Raw genomic sequence first — 22257 nt, 5'->3', positions numbered from 1 at the left:
ACAATGGCCGTACTTTTGTCTGGTGATTCTACTATAGTTGTCTAGAAGTGGTTCACTGCATTACATAAGGCTTTGTTTTATTCTATGAGGTAGTTTGGCCCACATGCACACCTGGCAGGAGGTCTAAAGTAGGCTGTTGCTTGACAGCCAGCTATTCAACTCTTGGCCTTACAAAATGGGGAATAAAGTTACATTGGTGTTGCTTGAAATGGCAAAGGCATGGGTTGTTGCAAAATGTTTTACTAGCTAACCCTGGATATTTGCCAAGCTGTCTAGTACAATTGAGTAGATACAAAATAATGTGATTTTGCCTCCAATAACAAACGAATTTGTCATGCAGAATGAGACAGTTTGATTCTTTCTACTGTAAGACACTTAAAGCATTATAAGTCGAGGTTCTCATTTTATCCTTGTAACTAGGACTATGCAAGAAGGTGGTAGCTTAGCATGAAGTCCGTTCGACTTCCAAAACATTCGGAAACCAAGGCGTGGCTTCCGATTGGCTGCAGTAAGCTCCTGCAGCCAACTGGAAGCCGTGGAAGCCGTGTTGGACGTCCGGGTTCCAAAGAACGTTTACAAACTGGAACACTCACTTCCAGGTTTGCAGCGTTCGGGAACCAAAAATTTCGACTTGCAAGGCGTTTGTCAACCAAGGTACGACTGTATCCTTTGGCAAAGAAGGGTCTTGATCCCCTCACCAATCCAGCACTGAATATCTGAGTTTGTAACTGCACCCCACAGGCCTCTTGGCTCCCCCCAAAATTCAAAATTATTCAAAATGCTTTTGTAGCAAATTCAGTCCTAAAATAAGGTCAACTCACATTTTGCACCTCCAGATTTTTATTTATGAAGTGTTGCCATAGGAAGCCAATATGTACATTTTAAATCAGTCCCAGGAAATGCATCAAATCCAAAGGCCAGCCATAGCAAGTAGGGTTGTGTAGCTATATCTGGAAAAGAAAAATAATTTTCAGTTTGTCCCCTTACACATGTGGGTGCCTACTACATACATGGACCACACACAGACTTGCCCTTCTCCTAGAATTCAGCAAATAAGCATGGGTTTAGTACCAGGTAGGTGTTTTCGCTTTGTATGTTTGTTTTGGAGAAAGGAGGAACTTTTAGATCTTCTTGGTACTAGAATCATCAGCAGTCAATGGCTTGTGAAAGTTAAGTCAAACTTCTCATTTAGCAGGTGTGGCTACATCAAGCTGCTAAATTTGTCAAAAGGTTTCTGGATCCAGGTGGTGGCCCATTGTCCTGGACTGTTGCCTATGCCTGTGGCAGGATCAGGAACAGGATTGATAGGCAAAGTGTCCTCGTCTCCACACCAGCCTTGCAGGTCTGTGATCATGGGGTTCATTTTATGGTTTCAGAGTCTGGCAGAAAGACTCTGCCCAAAATTCAGTGTAGAATTTGTTGTTGTTTAGTCGTTTAGTCGTGTCCGACTCTTTGTGACCCCATGGACCAGAGCACGCCAGGCACTCCTGTCTTCCACTGCCTCCCGCAGTTTGGTCAAACTCATGCTGGTAGCTTTGAGAACACTGTCCAACCATCTTGTCCTCTGTCGTCCCCTTCTCCTTGTGCCCTCCCATCTTTCCCAGCATCAGGGTCTTTTCCAGGGAGTCTTCTCTTCTCATCAGGTGGCCAAAGTATTGGAGCCTAAGCTTCAGGATCTGTCCTTCCAGTGAGCACTCAGGGCTGATTTTCTTAAGAATGGATAGGTTTGATCTTCTTGCAGTCCATGGGACTCTCAAGAGTCTCCTCCAACACCATGTAGAATTAGACATGCTTAAATCTGCCACCAGTGAAGTGCAGACAGGTTAAATCTATTTGTCATCAGCAGAACCTAACTGCATATATATTGCAGCACCAATTGTGGTCTAAGTTATTGATCTTAAGACCGAAGGCATTATTTCGTCCTCTATACACAGCATCTTGTATACCATCTTGCTATAAGGCTGGGGCCTAAAGCTGAGTAGAATTTATTCTTTGCAATGCGGAAGCGATCCAGGTTCAATCAGCATTTCAAGGTAGGTCTACGAAAGGTAGGTTGGAGAACCCTGGATTGCCACAGGCAATCAGCAATACTGATAGATGCACAATTCTATATAAAAAAGTAAACTCTGTATACTGTATTTTTCGCTCTATAAGACGCACCAGACCACAAGACGCACCTAGTTTTTGGAGGAGGAAAACAAGAAAAAAAAATATTCTGAATCTCAGAAGCCAGAACAGCAAGAGGGATCGCTGCGCAGTGAAAGCAGCAATCCCTCTTGCTGTTCTGGCTTCTGGGATAGCTGCGCAGCCTGCATTCGCTCCATAAGACGCACACACATTTCCCCTTACTTTTTAGGAGGGAAAAAGTGAGTCTTATAGAGCAAAAAATACGGTATTTATTGAAATTCCCCAAACATACCTTATATATCTGTGTGTCCGACTACTTAATTTGGTCAGGAGTGATTAACCAAGACTGGTCCAGCTACTGCGTAACCGTGGATTTCAGAACGCTGATCTGAAGTATGGCAAGTATAGTCAATTGTTCCTGGAATTAATGGATGCATATTTACCACGAAGTTTGAAAAGAGCTGGTGACCCCCCCCCCAATTCTTTAACAACAACATTGCACTGAAATTATGGGATAAGACGAGTAACCTTACAATATATTAAAAGTTCAGCAGCTGGTTAATGGCCAGCATCTCCCGAGTTTTCGGTGCTGCACCTACCAAGCTTCCTTCCTTGTAAACATTGTCCTTCTGGAAGACCATTACCAGGCAGATGAAGGCAGGTGCTGACTTTTACGGTACAGTGGAAGTATACCTAGAAGGGGAAGACAGAAATTAAAGGACCCTTATTTCAGGTGGGTTTAGAAAATTGCAAGAATAAGTCCTACAGCTGAAAATGTTGTACCCAAGTGCTCTCATTCAACAAGCCTTATTTCTATGGAGAGGATCCCTTAATTGAACTTTTTTTTTTTTTTTTTTAAAAAAAAGCTTTATGAAAAGATGCTAGCTTTGTTGTAGTGGGATTTTACATTTTTGTTTCAAATAGCAATATGCTAAGTGCCAGCATTTAAAAAGTTGCTTAAAAGTGACACACTTCTGACCAGTGCTTGGATGACAACAGTATAGAGCAGTCCTGCGTAACTGTGATGCATCAAAACTCTTTTTGTGTGTGATAAGGTACTCACTCAATAAAAGCACTGATTAAGCCTAACCAACACAGCCCCCTTTTGCATTCCAAGGCAAGGAGGTAGGGAACCATTAAAACAATTGAGTTCTCTGCATTTGATCTGATGGATTCACAACTTGCGCAGGCCAGGTCTACACCATTCAGAACTTTAAGAGAAAAAGACCTACTCAGACCTCCCATCAGTGTTCACTAGCAAAGAGGGATGATGTCAGATGTTTGTGCTGATACTCTAGGGCTGCTTATTCTGTTTCCCCTGCATGACATCATTTGAACTGGCCCTTCATGTGCCATTTCTGGTTTTACTGAACTTCAGTAGGAGTTTGGCTTAAGTGGCTTTTGCCATATAGAATGGAATCCCAAAGAAACTAAAATTAAGTACTGCTCACTGGGTAACATCATGCACTTCCCACCCAATATATTTTCAAATGCGGGGTGGGACATTTGATTAGGAATGCCACAGCACTTAATTAGTCATGCTCAAGTAAAACTGACAATTGTGAACTGATTGCCTCAACTATGGAAGATGCACAATGAATATTTTCTAGTCCTGTCTGTTTCACTTGGATTGTACCTTTCTCAAAGGAAGAGTCCGCATCTGTATTCTCAGCCTTTTGAAGTGATTAGGATATTGCACTCTGTCACTTTTAGTAACTGGGCTGAAGCTCACAGATCCACTCTCTTTGCTCTCGCATCTGTTTGAGAGGAGACATAAAGAGTCATTAATCCACGAAGCTTGATCATTATGGTTATAGAACAGGTGTTTAGAGCCACTTGCCCATCTTCAATGATGCTCCATTGGGGAATGGCGCCAAACTCTTCAGACCCAGCCATCCAGCAGTTATCCAAGAACAGTTCAACACCAGGAGCTTCGTCTTTTAGTTCAACTTCAAGATAAACAGGTTCCCTTGAGTATTTGAGAGCTACCGAATGTTGCCCATAGGTTTCTGTGAAAGATTCATCTGCCAACAGCAAGAGCAATAAAGGGAAGGAGATCATTATTTTTAAAACAATTTATATATTCAGTTTTAGTTCAAGTATAGCTCTCCTTCTCCCTTTAGGAAAATGTTACCTTTGAACATGCTTGAGATGATATATAGAACTTGCCTTGCTCTTCTAGGGCCTATAGGAGAAGAAAGTATTCAATGATTATTCTCTTACACACACACACACACACACACAAATAAATGAAGTTACATACTTCCTGGTTTTTGCATTTTACAAGATTGCTTACCTGCTACATTTGTCCTAGTCATCATTGTGCCATAGCCAGTAGGAAGAGTTCTAGAAGAGGAGGAGGAGCCATAGATCACAGCACTTTGCATGAGCGTTTCTTTGATTGGGTAGTAGCACAAGATAGTCAGCCTGCAACAGAGGGACATTTCTTAGATACTAGAGTAGTGCTGGTTTCATCTTTTTTTTTTTTTAAAAAGTATCTCCTACCTGTAGGCTGGATCTCTTGTGATAGTTGGTGGTCCCTGTGCTGGAAGAGTCTCTTTTTCAAATAATAATTCATTTTCATAAATAAGGTGATCACCTTCAAACTGTCGGGAAAAAATATTTCAGGTTCATCATGCTTGGAAAGAACACACTTTCCCCCTTCTGTTCTCCACACCCTTCGCCCAAGGACTAACCCTTAGTGAAGTGCCACAAGTAGAAACATGAAACTGGAAGAAGACTTGTTCCTTTGTAAACTCCTTAGGCCTACAGGTGCTGTCCTTCAGCCTAGTTTTGCCCATGTCAATGGATGGCAAAGTCTTCATGAGAGCAGATACGGTTACTGTTCCATTAGGGTAGCACACTAAGAAAAGCCAGATCACAGTAAATCAGATTATAAGAATCATTGAATATTTACAGATAAATTGTAAACAGATAAAAACATTAGAAGGATTATTGTAATAACCTGCACTTTTATGAGAGTATATATTTACAGTACATAATTAAATGAACAAGTTAAATGAATTTGGATCTCCAGAAGATACTAAAAAATAAATTTGAGGAACTGCAAGAAAGTCAAATTTTGGAATGTGAAATGTATAAATTTGAAAAGTATAAATAAAAAACTTTTTTAAAAAAAGATCATAAGACATCTCTGCATTGTTTAGTGATAAACTGGACTGGAATATAGCTCACCTATGAATTGTGAAGAGTGAAAATTGCATCTAACAGAGAAGATATCCAAAGTCTCCATAGTGCTTGTTTTCTTCAGAAGAAGATCAAACCTGGCTCGAATTCTCTCAAATGACACTTCCTTTAAACATGATAAGAAGTGTATCTATAAGGATAACTTCATTTATATGTTCTAGCATTAGTTCAAAATTAATGCATTTGAGCCATCATCTCATCAACCAAAATAAATAAAAAACCCATCATCAGTTAAAACCCATATGACTAACTGTGGTGTTTGCCCGTTTGTTTAGAAAATGTCTGTACAGGGGGGAGAAAAAGGGTTAAAATGTAGACCAATAGGAAAGCTGGAGGCGGAGCCTACCTGTTTATAAATGGGCTTAGCCCGAGGTTTGAGTTAGTTGCTGGTGGGTAGTTGGTTGGTTTTAGTGGGTTGGTTGGTTGGGAAAGGCAGTTGGAAAAGCAGTTGGCAGGCAGTTGGAAATAGAGAGACAGTTAGTGCAGTGGGTTCTTGTGTGAGGGGAGGTAGAAGAGATAGAGGCAGGATAAAATAAGACTAAAAAGGTAAGGAGTAACAACGTTTGGAATGCAGTTAAAGTTTGTTTGTGTCTGCAATAAACTACAGTCTTCTTTGTTAACTTGAGAACCTGACCGAGACTAAGTGATTTACCGGGGAGGACCTGGTTGGTGGCTGTGGATTAGTGCTGTACAGGTCAATAGTCCATGAGACGACTGGGGGCTTCGTACAAACACCACACTAATCAACTAGGATTGCTTTGAAAGGATAATAGCCCCCTAGCTTACACAATCCGGTGAATACCCCTTTCTCCATACCTAGAACCTGTGCATGGCCCACCCCTGCCATCATCTGAGGCACTGTCCACCCTCCCTGGGCATCCATACTTTGACACACATATCCTTGCAGAAGAAAAGCCTACGGGGAACCTGTGGACCTTCAGGTGATTTTGGATTACAGTTCCCCATCATCTCTATTAACTCTGCTAGCTGGGGTCTGATAGAACTTGCAACATCTGGAGTTCTGCTGGCTCCCCATCCCTAGAAAATCACATTTAGTTATATCACTGCTTTTTCCATCAAGTAAGATAAGGAAGCTTTAGGCGCCAAGGCGTTCACGTTGTATACCTCATAAATAATCCCAACGGCAAAGAGAGGCACTTGCAATATTAGATGAGTATCATTTGTAGTAACAAAATACCCATCTGCGAGGGAAGCGGCTTGACTCAGCGGCTTACTGCCTACATATAGGCTCCAGTATTTGTATAGGCCTGCAATCGGAACAGCTAAATACATGTTCTCTTTGTCGCAGTACCCAATGCCTTCTGGTAGTTCTGTAAAGGAAAAAAGAAAGTTGCTGAGTGAATGTTGTTTTTTTGAAAAAAGCTATATGAAAAGATAGCATCTCATGAGGCTTCTGACAGAAGTGGCTTAACATTGAATTGCCTAACAGGTAGGGACATCAGAAACTGCTTCTCTGTTGGGTAACTGTTCTCCATTTGGTTGCAAATATAAAGAGTATCAATATCAGGGATGGGTAACCTGGTGTCCTTCAGATGTTGTTGGGACCCCCAACTCCCTTTGGCCCCAGCCAGCATGGCCAATAGAGTTGAAGTCCCTCAACATCTGGAAGGCCACAGATATCCCACAGTTTATCTGCATACTTGGTCTTCCAACTCATGGTACATAGTCAAATTTGGGGTTGTGCCCTAGATAGGTTACACTAAAAAACAAGTGATTAAATTATGTATATAAAAATAAAAATGGAGGAGTCATGGAGTGAGAGAAAAGTAGAAGTAGATTCTTTGTTTCAAATTAGGATGGATGGTGGAACCCAGAGCCTAAAGAAGACTGCTATCATACAGTTTGGGGTTATGTATTGCAAGTATTTGTCTCTCCTTTGGATAACGAGACTTCTTTAGGACATGCTATGAGAGTTTTAAACTCTTAAAAAGCAAAGAAAGAAAATCTATCCAGACAGTTTACTGGCTCATCTACTCAGTTTCACACAGATTTCATTGCTCCCAGTGGTTTATATTTCTAGAGGATACAATAGGAATTGTCTAGCTATCGTGCATGCAACTTAAACAAGCCATTCAGGAGTTATAACTTTGTCAGTTTAGACAAAACAACTTACCAACATCTGCAATTATGCATTCTATGTCGGCAGGGTGGTGATACAACTTCAGCTGAGGTCCCACATTCAGAGTGTAGTTCACATGAAGGTGATACTTGGTTTCATTTTTGTTCACATACTTTAAACAAGTTTTGTAAAAACCCATGAAGAGAGAGAATTTGACTGCATTAGCTTAATCAGAATGGATTTTCAGGGCAATAGTCACATTATGCCAAAATCACTTTGGAAGGATGACAATAGAAAGATCTCTAGTGCTGCACAGATGTTTTTGTTCCCGCCGCCATATTCTAGGTATGAACTTCTCCCACATGTACCTTCATATTAGCTTTCAACACCACTTCCCACCAGTATTTTACCATAAGATACTAAAAAGCACAAGATCAAACTTATTGAGGCAAAAGTTTCCCAATACTCTCAATACTTTGAGTGGTCATTGCAGAGAAACACATGCATATTTGCCAAGATCAAGTTAATTATATGCACATTTGTATGGTTAGAGTTAATGTCTAATTCTGGGATCAAGAAAATACATGCATAAGGAGACTCAAATAGCTTTTGTATCCAACCTACCAGTAGCTCAACCATTATGTGTTACAATACTTGCCCCAGTGAGATGTCATGCCCAGCTGCCTTACCTCTCTTAAGATGTTGGGATCGTCAAAAGGTACTACCAGATTAAAGCCTATTGTTCCATTGGGGAAGTGAATGTCAGAGATCTTGTAACCCCTTTGCTGTGCTTCCTTACGGGATAGATGTTCCTCTCCTATTTTAAGTGCTACCAGAATGACATCATGAAGGAAGACTCCCAAGGTTACATCAAAGAGTCGTGTTTCTGGAACAGTGTCTGTGTTAAAACAAAAGCATTTTGTCACTGGGAAGGCATGAATATTAGAACAGTGTTCTTCAGCGTAAGGCACCCAGGTGTTTGTTGGAGATCATGGGAATTTTAGTCCAATAATATCCAAGGACTCAAAGTTTAGGAATAGTGCATTAGAACACAAAAAAATCCTTCCAGTAGCACCTTAGAGACCAACTATTTTTCGCTCTATAAGACGCACCCGACCATAAGATGCACCTAGTTTTAGAGGAGGAGAACAAGAAAAGAAATATTCTCTCCCTCTCTGTGCAGCGCCCCTTCAGGGAGGTCAAGGAAATAAGCTAATGAAAGATTTGCTGTATTTTTCTTTGTGTTTTTTTCCGTTTTTGTTTAATGGATTTTATTTTTCTGTTTTTTCATATTGTTTTGTTTTTGTTTAATGTGGTATTTTTATTTTTTCTTTCTGTAACCTTTAAAACTTTAATAAATATTATTTTTTAAAAAAGAGAGAGAGAGAGAATTCAAGTTTCTGTAAATTGATCTACATGTTTTTTGTAACTAGATGGTGGAAGTCAACTGGTAGCCACAGGTAATAACTTGTAGGTTTAGTAAGCTCCCAAAAACTTTCCATGCAGAAGAAAGAGTCTTCTTTAAGGATCTATATTCTGCCTAAGGGGGGGGGGTGTTCTTGGAGGTATTCTGCAAAGGAACCTACAAAATAAACTTGCTCAATAAGTCTTAGTCCCATCCCTCCAACAAGACCCTTTAATGCAGAACTGTTTTCTTCACCTTTGAGACAAAAAAGCTACAAGCCATGCATTTACATGCTTCCACATACCATCTTTGAGTCAATATTAGGACCCAGGACTAGGGGATTAGATCCCAAATGGTGAATTAAGATTTTATATATATATAATGAAACCCAGCAGAGGAACTAATGAAAGTACATTCATCTCTTAATACAAATAAATAAATCAAAATACTTTATCAATAAGGCACAGCTTTGTAGAACGACCCATATAACTGAAAATTAGATGCATGTTAGCCCCACTTACTATTGACTACTCTTGGTATTCTAGGCATGAAGGGTGTGGTGATTTGCTTAATCACAGTGTACTTGGTCAAGTGCCAATCTGTATCTGTCCAGGTATGCTCCAATAATAAGTCAATGCTATATACTGCCCCATAGACACCATTGGATACAGTGCTCTACAAGAGGGAAAAAAGTGTTAAGGAAAGTAGATTCATGTACACCAGGCATGGCCAAACTTGACCCTCCAGATGTTTTGGGACTACAACTCCCATCATCCCTAGCTAACAGGACTAGTGGTCAGGGATGATGGGAATTGTAGTCCCAAATCATCTGGAGGGCCAAGTCTGGCCATGCCTGATTTAGATGAACAGCAGTGAAAACCACCTGTACAGTTAAGTAGTTATATGCCCCTGAACTCAAAACATACAGGGTTTGTATCTCCCCACATTCTATTCTGCAGTGCTTAAATGCATCTATCATTGTCCCGAATAACAGAAGTTTAACACTTTATATTTATTGACTTCAAAGCTTGCCCCATCCAGAGGGTTCTGGATAGATTGACAGTACATGATACTGTCAAAAGCTATTCTGAATAGAAATATATCACACTACTTTCTGAAGGCAGGCTCAGAAAACTATAGAGGAAGGGCACTCCAGAGTTAAAGAGCAGCCATCAAGAATGTCTTTATAAAAATCTGATTTGGTGTATAGATATATTTCAGAGGACTCATGTCAGCCTTATTGATTTCTCAGGTATGATGATTTCAACCATCTAAGGGCTTCAAAACACTTCAATGGCAATATGAAGTCAACATGAACACACTAATCTTTCTGTCGCAAGGTTTTAGTGACCTCATTCCTTCAGAGACCCAAAAGGCAGGTCACAGTGTTGTACATAAGCAGAAGTTTCATGGGGCGAGTTTATACTCTTTTCTAGTTTGTAAACCCATATCACGAGGCCTCAGAGTTCATCTACATATGCAGAACAAGTCAGGAGACAGGCCACCCTATGCCAGCTGGGTTGATTGCAATATCTATATGCAAAGGAAATAAGTAGTTGGGTTTTGCTTTGCTGAAGTGCTGATCTAACAGCTGACTGAATTAATGGAAACTTCCATTGCATTTTTTTTTGCATACCAACTTGAGTCTGCTTCCATTTTGTTTGATTTTACAAAAATCACATTTACCTTTAACCTGCCCCCAGACGCTCCAATTGGGATAGTCGTTATAATGTGTGTGTTGTTACGATCCAGCGTATAACCGAAATTTTCAGGATTCTCTATTCTTTGCCCATCAACCGCCATTGATATATTATGGGATGTAAAGGTGGGTTCTTGAAGGACCAATCGGGGGATCACACTTGGCACAGTCCATATTATGGCAACATCCGTAAAGCTGGTACCATCTGCCGATTAGTAAAACTCAGATCAGTGCTTGACAAAAAACAGGCAAGATCACCAGGAGGTAACATTTTAATGTTTGTGAATCACCTTGCAACACCACCCATGCACAAGCTGACCAAATCTTATTTTAAGACCTAGTACTAATACATGCATTTTTTATTATTTTTTTACAGACACAGTAGGCATACAACTCAAGTTGCTGAAGGCCCTGGCTTGTATTAACATTCATGTAACAGTTTCCCAGAAAACTGGCTTTCTGCCAGGTAGATACATACACAGCAACATGAGGAATGTAATAAATTTACTAGAATACCAAGAAGAAAGATCAGACAAAAAGGCTGCTTTAATATCAATAGATGCAGAAAAGGCATTTGACCAGGTGTCGTGGGACTTCATGAAAAGGGTCATAAAGGAAACAGTTTCCCAGAAAGGATCAGGTCACATTGGATTGTAGGAATGAACTATGCTTTTTTAGGGTAAGAGAAGGGAGGTACTCACCAACTGGGCATGACACTGTGGTGTCAATCAACAGAAGCAGCCACCTTTGTCTGTACATGGAAGTGGAGCTGATTGTGCTCATAGTGACCCCATTAGCCTATTGAAAAAACATTTGGTAAAGTTTTATTAGTCCAGCTGGAATATGACACCTATCTGAGCAATACCATCTTCTTCATAGTAGGAATAACTCACCACTGAAAGTTCTGTTTCATTTGTGGAGTAGGGAGACCGGAGGAACACTCTCGACAGCGTATTATTGAAACTGTAGCCAAGCTTGTCAGCGTCACTCACCAATGTTTTCTTTCTCCCCGAAGGAGAATAGAATATCAGCTGCCATATCTGATACAGAACTTTTCGTGCCTAAAAAAAAAGGGGGGGGGCGTATTAGGCTGATAAGCATTTTCAAGCGGCTTAAGCTTCAGAACAAAAATGAGCCATTTTTCAATTTCATTACAAACTTTTAAAGAATGTTATGCAAGATCTAGACTTCAGTACAATTCTTCAACCAGCCATAAAATCCACCGGCATGCATGAGCTAGATATATTCCAGAGGAATACCCAACTATTTCTGTATTAGTAAAGTGTGATGGGTACTTTTTTGTCAGGGGGTTTTTTGTCAGGAGGTTTGAAGTGCTGTAGATTTTTGTAAGCTAGGAATATAAAAGGGGGGCTGCTATCTAGTCATGGCTACAGATCCACCATGCAGAATGGAGATATTCCTCTCAGTGGGCACTTTGAGGTTTGGAGAAACTATGCCATGACCAGAATTGATGTGATTTGTCGTAGCAGACAAAATACTAGATGTTTCCCAGTGAGACTTGGGTTTGAATACCTGCTACCTCACTAGGTGACTTTGAACCAGTAATTCTATCTCAGTCTAACTTACCTTATGGTTGCGAGGAGGATGTTTTAACAACTCCCCTTCCCTTTTTAATAAATTAAAAAATCCAAAACCACTACTTCAAGTTCCTTTGGTGGACCATAAATAATGACTGCACTTGGCTCTGCATTCCATTATACAGTGGTACCTCGGGTTAAGTACTTAATTCATTCCAGAGGTCCGTTCTTAACCTGAAACTGTTCTTAACCTGAGGTACCACTTTAGCTAATGGGGCCTCCCGCTGCCGCCACACGATTTCTGTTCTCATCCTGAAGCAAAGTTCTTAACCCGAGGTACTATTTCTGGGTTAGCGGAGTCTGTAACCTGAAGCGTATGTAACCTGAAGCATATGTAACCCGAGGTACCACTGTATACACATAGGATGGGCAGCTTATTACAAACCATTTCTTTCAGAGGGAGAAAGGGGCAGAGAGATTTCAAATGATATTTCATTGGATTTAAATTTAAATTTTTCTGTTTTTGAATTGCCATAAGTCAACTCTAGAGTGTTTCTTACCATGAAAGGTAGGTAATAAAACTTACAAAAACCAGCATATCATATACTTCCCCCCTCTTACCTCAGGCAATGCAGACATCCATTCTGCAGTCTCATAATCCGAAATCACAGGGACATCGGTCTTCACTGATACCTTGAAACGAGATTATACTTATTTATAGAATGTGCAACAGGTTATGAGGTCCAAATTTGTTTGGTTCCCTCCTACCAGTTTCCTTATTTTAGAGAACTTAAGTTTCCAATGTTTTTATTTGTTGTGTAAAGGAGGAAGGCTGCTCACATCCTGCACATGGTAGGATCATTGGTAGCACAACTCATTCTATATCTATATCTATATCTATAATCTATATCTATAATCTATATCTATATCTATATCTATATCTATATCTATATCTATATCTATATCTATATCTATATCTATATCTATATCTATAGCTATATCTATATCTATAATTTTAAAATTAGATTTTACAATTTAATATTCAACACATTTATCATATAAAAGAGAAAATAAAAGAAAATTCCCCCTACCCCGTGGCTTCCCTCAACTTCCCTTTCTGCTTCTTTAAATATTTGCTACTTCTGCTTAATTTTTGTCTTATTTTCATAATCTTTTAGCTAAATGCTCTTATATTCTTATCATTTTTATACCAACTCATTCTTATGAAGCATATCGAACCATTTATTTACCTCCATGTAATTCTCTTCACACAGAATTTCCCTTGGAGCCCATGTGGGGTAGGAGCAGCGCATAGGGTGTTGGTAGGTTGTAGCTGCTCTCAGGTCTTGGAATAATGACACTCTGATGTTTAAAGTAAGAGAGAACTTTTCATCCATCTGCAATCATTTGAGATATTGGTTTGGGAAGAAAACACTGAATTTAGTGACAGAGATGCATCCCCCCCCACCAAAGTGCTTAATAAAGCCAGAGTGATGATCCATACAAGTTTGCTGCATTTACTATCAGTTGTGCCATTGTAGTTTACATCTTCAAGGAGGAGATAATATCTGAGGAGAACACTGAGCTTCTGTAGATTTTGTCACTGAGCATCACTTGGAGCAGATTCTTCTTCTGCTGCTGTTCTCTTCTAAAACCCAACTCAGTGCTTTTCACAGAGAATCTGACATAACTGGTTCCTTAAAATAACTTAATTTAATGCTTGCATACATTATCCCAGAGTTGTTTTCTCATTGCCTCCACATCTATGGCCTTTCATTAGGATATTTTTTAAATGTCTGACATTTTATTGTCTTCTTTTTAATGTTTCATTGGAAGCCGCCCAGGGTGGCTGGGGAAACCCAGTCTGATTGTCAGGGTATTAATAAATTAATAATAATAATAATAATAATAATAATAATAATAGTCCCAGCTTCCCCCATCACACATTTCTCTTGACAGTCAAAACACAAATGTGTGTGGGTTAGCATGCTTGGCCAGCAGAACACCTCCAACAAATAGTTCCTGTTACAAAATCCTGAAGTATGGAGTGTTCCTATTCAGTATTCCAGCACATCATTGATGGCTCTTTTCCTGGATACTCTATTTCATATCTCTCTTCACACTTCTCCCTTTTCAAAATTATATGTTTGCTGAGCTTACTTAGTCCTCATGGTTTGGGGGTACCCCTCTTTAGGTTTATTTTGCCTGACTGATTTATTTATTTTCATTTTCAGCTGATTTCCCCCACTTGTTTGAATGGCGCCATTTTGACAACATCGGGCTCAGCACTAAATTGTATGAAAATAATGATTTATTCTGTTTTTCTGCACATGCAACTTCAAAATTACCATCTGGATTTATCTATAGGAAGTGTGGAGGACTGGGGTCCACAAAGATGGCAATCATGTTTTCATTCAGTACTAGTTGCTTCCCTCGGTACCCAGGAAAAGACTCCTGCCCATTAATGACATTTGTCACTGTGTGATCCAAAACTGGGTGGCTTCCGGATAATTTTTTTTTGAGCAACTGCATGGAGATTATAAAGCAGCGCTGTCATGTGGCTGTTATCCTGCACATTCCACAGTAGTTTTCTGTCACCTTTCTTGCCTCAATAAACTAAAACTGAAATTTTATCATTTTTTTGCATGGGGGAGCAGATTTGTTTTGCAAGAGCACCATTGCTAATTTATTGCAAGGTATCCACTTTCTTTGCAATGGGATATGATGTTGCACTCCTGATGAGGCTGCATTTTAATATTTTAATGCTTCAATATTTTAATGTATTTTATTCTTGTTTTTAAGTTGTATTCATTCAAATTGTTTTTATTATTGGTTGTTAGCCGCCCTGAGCCCGGCCTTGGCTGGGGAGGGCGGGGTATAAATAAAAAGTTGTTGTTGTTGTTGTTGTTGTTGTTGTTGTTGTTGTTGTTGTTGTTAGTATCTGCTCAAATGTGAGAGATCTTTGCAAAAGTTTGGAAGCCTGGAAGTGCATCTGGTGTTTTTTAGCATAATACGTACACAGAGGGCAGGCAAAAAGGAGGAAAAAAGCACAGGTGGTCTACCCATTACTTAGTAACTGCAAACTTTGGGGGGATTCAAGCACACACTGGAAATTTAGGTTTGTGCAATTAAATTGCATTGGACTAGAGTGTTCTGTAACTCTAGTGCAGCAAAAAAAAGGGGGGGGGGCTTTTTGAAGTCAGGAAGGGACATAGGAATGCATTGAAGAAAGTCAGATGACTAACAGGAAGAACACTCCACAGGCAAATCAGGATGAATGCACTGCTGAATTATGTCTAAGCTACATGTAAACTTTGTTCAAATAAATCAAGAGAAATGCTCAGTGTTCATCCAGAAGGTCCCCAGTTGGGTAAGGGGAAATCCAGCATCTCTGGAAAATCTGCTTCCCATCCTCCTTTGAGCTAGGGATCCTAGTGTTGCAAGACTTGTAAGCAGCTACCTCAATGTAAAACCAAAGATTAGACTGAATGAGGGGAGTTTTCCAAGTCAGGAGTCCCTGCCACAATTCTCAGAAGTTTCACAGATCAAATCTTTTGTTTCATTCTGGTAGGGGGCACCGAACAGTAATACTGCACATTAACCTTTCCTGCACTGCTGATACTGAGAGTATAGAATCAGAGCATGAGTTGGTCTCACCTCATTTATAACATGACAGCCAAGAAAAGAAGCCCGGAATATGGTATTACCCCACACATCATTTGACAGGACATAGCCACAGCGAGCTTCTAGCTCCTCGTCAAGCAGAACCAAGACACCAGAGGGATCTAGAGACACACACAACAGAGTGTTAGCTGCTAGTTTATTCTGGTCAAACATGCCATCACAATTAAGAATGTGCTACCATCTTTAGAGACTTTCAGTGGAGTTTGGAGCCAGTTATTTATTCCAACAACATATTTAATTGCTAAGAATAGCCTTCAAATGGCACATGTCCTCTGGGTTGTGTGTGTGTGTTTTTAAAAAGAAGGTATTGCTTTATGACACATTATAATTTCAATTTAGCATACTTTTGTCATTGCAAGGCTTGAATAAGCAGGTTTTGGAAAAGGGATTATGAATCCATCCATCTCACTTTCAAGGAAAACTAAGTGATGAAGATGGACACTAACAAACTTGGTTAACAGACACACCCGTCCTTTAAACATTTGCTCAAGTGTTACTTTAATGCAACTGAAGGGTTTTTAGTTTTCAGTTCAGTCTTCCTACCCACAGTAGGAACAGTTATTCACAATCAAGATCACCCAGGAACCCAACTTTGCCATTAAACATTTCCCCTTCAGAAACTTATTACTTCTTGGCTTCCCCCAGTAATTTATTAGATTTGTCAGCAAGAAACTGAAGGAATACATGTAAACATAGATGGTAAATGAACTTTTCAGGTTAGAGCTACTGAATTTTCGCTGAGAAAAACCTATGTCCTCTTGTAAACAGCTTAACTGGGTCACACTTGCTTCCATGTAAGCCCCATTGATAGAATCTAGGATTTCCCAAGCTTGAGTCCCCAGCTGTTTTTGGACTACAAATCCCATCATCCCTGACCTCTGGTCCTGCTATCTAGGGATGATGGGAGCTGTAGTCCAAAAACCAAGTTTGGGAAACCCTGATATAATTGAATGATACTCCCAAAGGAACATGTACACATAGGAGTAAGGCTGCAATCATGAAGTGATACTCTCTATCTTTCCCCATATATTACAGCTCACCAATTATTTCTACTGTGAAGAATTTGTCCTGAAGAAAGGACTTATCCAGCTTCACCCAAAATATACTGGAGGAACAGGTGCTTTCTATAAAACCTAAAAGAGATTAAAGGTTTTACAGTTACAATAATAATACAGTAATCACACAAGGCGAAGATACACAATTTTTAGAGTTCCCTTAGAGCCATGGTTTAACAGGGGGTAGGAAGCAATTGAGTCTTTTATCCAACCTGTAGGAGTAAATGCTGGTCCATTCCTCCCTACTCCAGACTGGAACCAGAGAAACAGCAGTAATATTCTATAAAGGAGAGAGAGAAAATAACCGTGTAAATAGATCAGGCAAAACTGAGTGAGAAGAAGGAGCCCTCTCTCAAAGCACTTTACCTGCAAAGCAGTTTTTCTGCAGTCTTCATGTTTCCAAAGGAGTGTAGTCCAAGTTCATCCAGTTCTTTTTACAGGATAGCTCCTCACTGACACAACACTGACCACAAACAAAACAGACATATTCTAAATGGTGGAATCCGATTGGGTCCCCTTTATAAAGAAAAACTGTCCCACAATTTCACTAAATTAGGGGCAGGTGCTCCAGCAGCAATTGTTAATCACCAGAAGGGATGATGTCGATCTGTATGCAATCCCATGGGAGCCTTTTGGAGCAAAACCTGGGAACCTCAAATCAATTGAACTCAATGAGATTTACTTTTGAGTAAATCTATTTAAGATCTGGGGTGATTATTGGGGCTGCCTCACTCCTGTGATTCCGATAGCTGCTCCCGACATTTTCCCTTCCTTGCCACAGAAAAAGCCACCTGCTAAGTTCCCATTGTTAAAGGTACAGGACAAAATATTTTGGGCTAGTGCAGTGGTGGCTAAACTCGGCCCTCCAGATGTTTTGGGACTACAATTCCCATCATCCCTGACCACTGGTTCTGTTAGCTAGGGATGATGGGAGTTGTAGTCCCAAAAACATCTGGAGGGCTGAGTTTGGCCGCCACTGGGCTAATGTGTGGCTGGTTTCAGATGATCAGCAGTTTAAAAGCTAATCATTCTTCAGAGAAGTGGTCAGCTGCAGCCTCCAGCCATGTGGCTTATCCTAACTTTGCCATTCCCCTGTGCTATCACATTTCTAAGTTGTTAATAGGATTTGCTTCCCAATAAACACACAAAGCTGCAAACTGCAGTCCTAACCAGCCCGACTGCTTCATATTTACTCTGAAGTAAGTCCAACCGATTTCAACTGAACTTGTTGCCACCTGTCCTGCATAATACAGGATTGTCCTGTGTTTCAATGTAAAATGTGACGTCCTGTATTATTGATACAGTTTTGTCCTGTATTACAAGTCTTCTCTCTCTCCCATGTTAGAGATCCTCTCCAAATGCATGTTTTCGAAAGGGTGTTTGAAAGGTCATGTATTTAAGCCAAGCACAGACAGATTTACAAATTCGTGTCTGTGTGTGTGTCAATTTCCAGAGGAGCCATCACGTTAGGCTGCAATAAAATGTAATGGATTGCTTTGAAGACAATTTAGCACTAGATTTATTTATTTTTTAAAACACCCCCTGCAACCTCCCCACTCTGTCCTGTATTTTGCCAGAACAAAGGTGGCAACCCTACTCCCAGGTAAACATGCATAGGATTGCAGTTTTATTTGGAAGTAAATGAAATGAACCTTAATTCTGCATTCTTCAGTTCCCACTGCAATGTTGCATTACTAAGCATACCTGCCAGGAGTAATGGCTACTCCTTTTGAAGCCGGAAACTTTCCTTCTCAGTACGCATGTTTTGATCTGGGATATTTATGGGTACCTTTTTGCCACCTGGATCTTCCTTGTGCAATTTTATTTCCCTCTGAACTGGCTGTATTATTTCAAATGCTAACGTGTTGCAATGAGGTGCTTCAGGACCTTTGCCTTAATGTAGCATTATGCTATTTATAGACCTGTGTTTGCAGAGAGGAAAAGGTACAAATAAATGAAGCTATATAATTACATTTTTTTTTTAAAAAAAAAAATTACAACACCAAAACCACTTGGTGCTGTTTTTTTAAAAAAATCTTTCATGTTTGTGATCACTTTCCTAAACAATAGAACTTTGTGTTTTTCCCCTGTATGAGAATTTAAAACATCTGGGTTTCTTTCCTTTTTTTGCAATATGAAATAGTAGTTATTTCATTCTTTTCTTTTCTTTTTTTTAAGAAAAGCTGGCCTGCTCTAACTAAATACCAGTCCTGTGTCCATAATGAGTTACTATTAATATGTGGGAAAGGCAATTGTCCAAAGCCAGTGTAATGTCAAATAACTGGCAGAAGTATGCATTTTATTGCCTAAAAGTGACAAATAAAAACGTCAGGATTACAAAAACAATATTTGTTGGATGAGTAATGGTCCGTATAGATGTTCCCTACAGTCATTTGAACCAGCTAGAATAACCTTGTGGTTAAAGCTAAGATCTTCTACAAAACTTTGGTTATTTGAATCCTGGAGGTTGTGTGAATACAAAGTAAGTACTGTATGGCAGATGGCTGTGTGATCACATGTTGGCTCCGGCGTTGAAACTCTGCTCGTTTTTATGAGTTTCATGAATGCTCGTGGGAAAACCTCTTAGGCAATGGGTTCAAATCCGAGCTGTGGGGACGGCACGCTCTGCAAATGTATCGTTGTAAATTCACACTTACAGTGCAATTCTATCAGGGTCTACTCAGAATTAAGCCCTGGCATCTTCTGTGGGGCTTACTCCCGGGTAAGTGTGAGGAGGAGCACAGCTGTAGAGTGAGCAAAGGCAAAGGCAGTCAGGGATCCTGTGTGTTTAATAATTGAGGGAATTTTAACAGGTGGAGTTTGTCAGAGACCATGAGTGAAAGACAGCTATTGTGCTCATGTCTGCTTGTGGCCTTCTCATTGGCTTCTGGTTAGCTCCTGTGAAGAAAAGAATAAATGGTGGACTAGATATGTCTTTGGGCCTCAATGAAATTCCCTTTCCCATATGATAACAATTAAAAGTACAGAAGCCCTCTTTTGCCTCTACTCAGCCTATGTGTGAGAAAGCGCTTTTTACTGTCTACCTTCCAAGCTGCTGTAAAGTGAGAGTAACACAACACTGACACCCTATCATTTCCCACCGTTTCCCACAAACACAGCTCATTCACCCTTGGACTGCACTGTGGTTCATCTCCACGGGATGTCTCCCTTCTCCACATTTGAGGCAAGCAATTTTCTCTCGCATGTGCACCTTCTTGTCATAACTGGAGACAAGTGAGTCTCGGTTTAAATAAACCTGAACTTGGAAGAATGCAAGTCAGGGTTATCTTTCGAACGGAGGTAAGTTTTTAAAGCAACTCGCCTTAATTCATGGAATGTTCAGGCTTAAGGTTAGGATAATAATGTACCAGAGACAGACATTCTGACCTGTTTAAGAGCGACTCTTGGGAAACATTCGGCAGGTCAGGGTGAGTGGGTTATTTTTCTTGGCCTTTCTTTAGTGCTGAGCTATCTTTTCTTTCTTTCTTTCTTTTGGGGTGAGGTGAGACCTGAATACATGCAGCTTAAACTTCGAAAAATTTTGCCCTGAAACTTTGAAAAAAAGTGAAAATGAAACAAAAAATGTGTTGCGATACATTCATTCAAGGCACAAAGCTTGTTCCTGTGCTGTGTGCTCCTTCAAACTGGAAACAAGTCCCGCTGCATTTTGGGGGCTTACTCTCCAGGTAATTGTGTGCAGGATTGTCACTTTAATGCGGTACGTTTTCTCTTGGCAATTACTGGTGTCCTATGCATGAAGGAGGCTGTGAATTTGTATGCAGTTGAAATTTGTGTATGGTTTTGGTTTTATCCGAGGGTGAGGTGTTTGAAACAGTGTGAGAGGGAATATAAAGCTGTTGCCATTGCACACCCACCCACACGCGATTCCAACACATTGTTATTGCAAAGAAAAGCACACACATATTTACATTATGCTAAAAATATCCACAGCAGTTTAAATGATTTAAAAAATGCATAATATCCACAACAGCAAAGTCCACTAACATAATGCAACGCAAACACATTAAGGCAGGCAGTTAGAATGATCACCTGTGCAGTCTAGTAGTGTGTTATTTCACAGTTCTTAATTAATTGGCTCCCAGTATGTTTCTGAGCACAATTCAAAGTGTCGGTGCTGACCTTTACAGCCCTAAACGGCCTCAGTCCAGTAGACCTGAAGGAGTGTCTCCACCCACATTGCTCAGCCCGGACACAGAGGTCCAGCTCCGAGGGCCTTCTGGCAGTTCCCTCACTGCAGGAAGTGAGGTTACAGGGAACCAGAAGGCCCTGGCAGAGGGCCTTCTTGGTAGTGGCACCCGCCCTGTGGAATTCCCTCTCATCAGATGTCAAGGAAATAAACAACTATCTGACTCTTAGAAGACATCTGAAGGCAACCTTGTATTGGGAAGTTTTTAAAGGTTTAATGTTTTATCGTATTTTTAATATTCTGTTGGGAGCCGCCCAGATTGGCTGGGGAAAGGAAACCCAGCCAGATGGGTGCGGTATAAATAATAAATTATTATTATTGTTATTGTTATTATTATTAATAATAATAATGTTAGCTGCACCCAGAATGCATGTTGCTGCTTCATCGGTCACAATCTCATTAGGTGCCAATCAGCAAAATGAATTAAAGCCCTGTTATAAAGCATATGCTCTCCTTTTTTGAAGCAATGCCTTTTCGAATACGAATACAGTGGTACCTTGGGTTAAGAACTTAATTCGTTCTGGAGGTCCGTTCTTAACCTGAAACTGTTCTTAACCTGAAGCACCAATTTAGCTAATGGGGCCTCCCGCTGCCGCCGGGCGATTTCTGTTCTCATCCTGAAGCAAAGTTCTTAACCTGAGGTACTATTTCTGGGTTAGCAGAGTCTGTAACCTGAAGCATCTATAACGTGAAGCATCTGTAACCCAAGGTACCACTGTAGTTCATCCATGTTCTCAATCACATCATAGGGGAATAGCTCTACGAGTGCTTCTGGTCAGTTCAAGAAATCTCAAGTTTGTTCAGCTTTGCTTCCTCCCCCTCAAAAAAGTGTTATACAATTAATCAAGGGAATATTCCACATTGCTGGCAGGTATTTCATTCTCAGCCTGGAAGTGTGGCAATGAAAGTGGAGAAAATGGGAAGAAGAGTCAGTATGTGAACATGCATGCTGTCAATCATACATACTTAGCTTGCTGAGTTCACACTGCATGGAGCTCATTGGTTATTTTTCACTGCCACTTAATATTTTCCAGTGGGGATCTGATAACTATATCTGACCACACTTCCATACCCTTCAACATTTCTCTGATGAAAATAGGTACATCCTACTCCATAACAACAACAACAACAACAACTTTATTATCTATACCCATCCATCAGGGGTGCCAACTTTTAATAAAATATTGTGGGGGACCAGGTAAGTCCCACCCTGCATAATCAATCACATGATGCAGTGCACACACATCATGGGAAT

General features: G+C 40.2%; 1 protein-coding gene and 1 long non-coding RNA gene across 3 annotated transcripts; one reads left to right on the top strand and one right to left on the bottom strand.

Annotated features, from left to right (window-relative positions):
- Window positions 1-822: 822 nt before the first annotated feature.
- LOC309339082 (uncharacterized protein) lies at window positions 823-17205 on the bottom strand. The gene is made up of 23 exons (XM_081856945.1): window positions 17162-17205; window positions 17008-17075; window positions 16781-16873; window positions 15714-15841; window positions 13307-13453; window positions 12678-12749; window positions 11412-11579; window positions 11220-11316; window positions 10506-10723; window positions 9341-9494; window positions 8104-8312; window positions 7469-7586; window positions 6460-6665; window positions 5323-5440; window positions 4824-4990; window positions 4633-4733; window positions 4424-4554; window positions 4262-4312; window positions 3968-4151; window positions 3764-3884; window positions 2727-2820; window positions 2420-2545; window positions 823-950 (listed from the first exon to the last, which is right to left on the bottom strand). The coding sequence occupies exons 1-22, from the start codon at window positions 17188-17190 to the stop codon at window positions 2454-2456; spliced, it is 2766 nt and encodes a 921-aa protein (XP_081713071.1). The 5' UTR covers window positions 17191-17205; the 3' UTR covers window positions 823-950; window positions 2420-2453.
- On the top strand, window positions 5682-14794 carry LOC309339372. 2 transcript variants are annotated; one of them, XR_014155255.1, is made up of 5 exons: window positions 5682-5880; window positions 6644-6784; window positions 8848-8884; window positions 13331-13430; window positions 14291-14794. It is a non-coding gene; the product is annotated as an uncharacterized lncRNA (long non-coding RNA). The 2 variants fall into 2 exon arrangements; XR_014155254.1 differs by lacking the exon at window positions 8848-8884.
- Window positions 17206-22257: the final 5052 nt, after the last annotated feature.

Source organism: Podarcis erhardii, assembly GCF_964252035.2.
Source record: "Podarcis erhardii genome assembly, chromosome: 3".
In the NCBI taxonomy this organism is placed as follows: domain Eukaryota; kingdom Metazoa; phylum Chordata; class Lepidosauria; order Squamata; family Lacertidae; genus Podarcis; species Podarcis erhardii.
The sequence above is the reverse complement of the archived record's forward strand: the minus strand, read 5'-3'. Positions and strand labels throughout refer to the sequence as shown.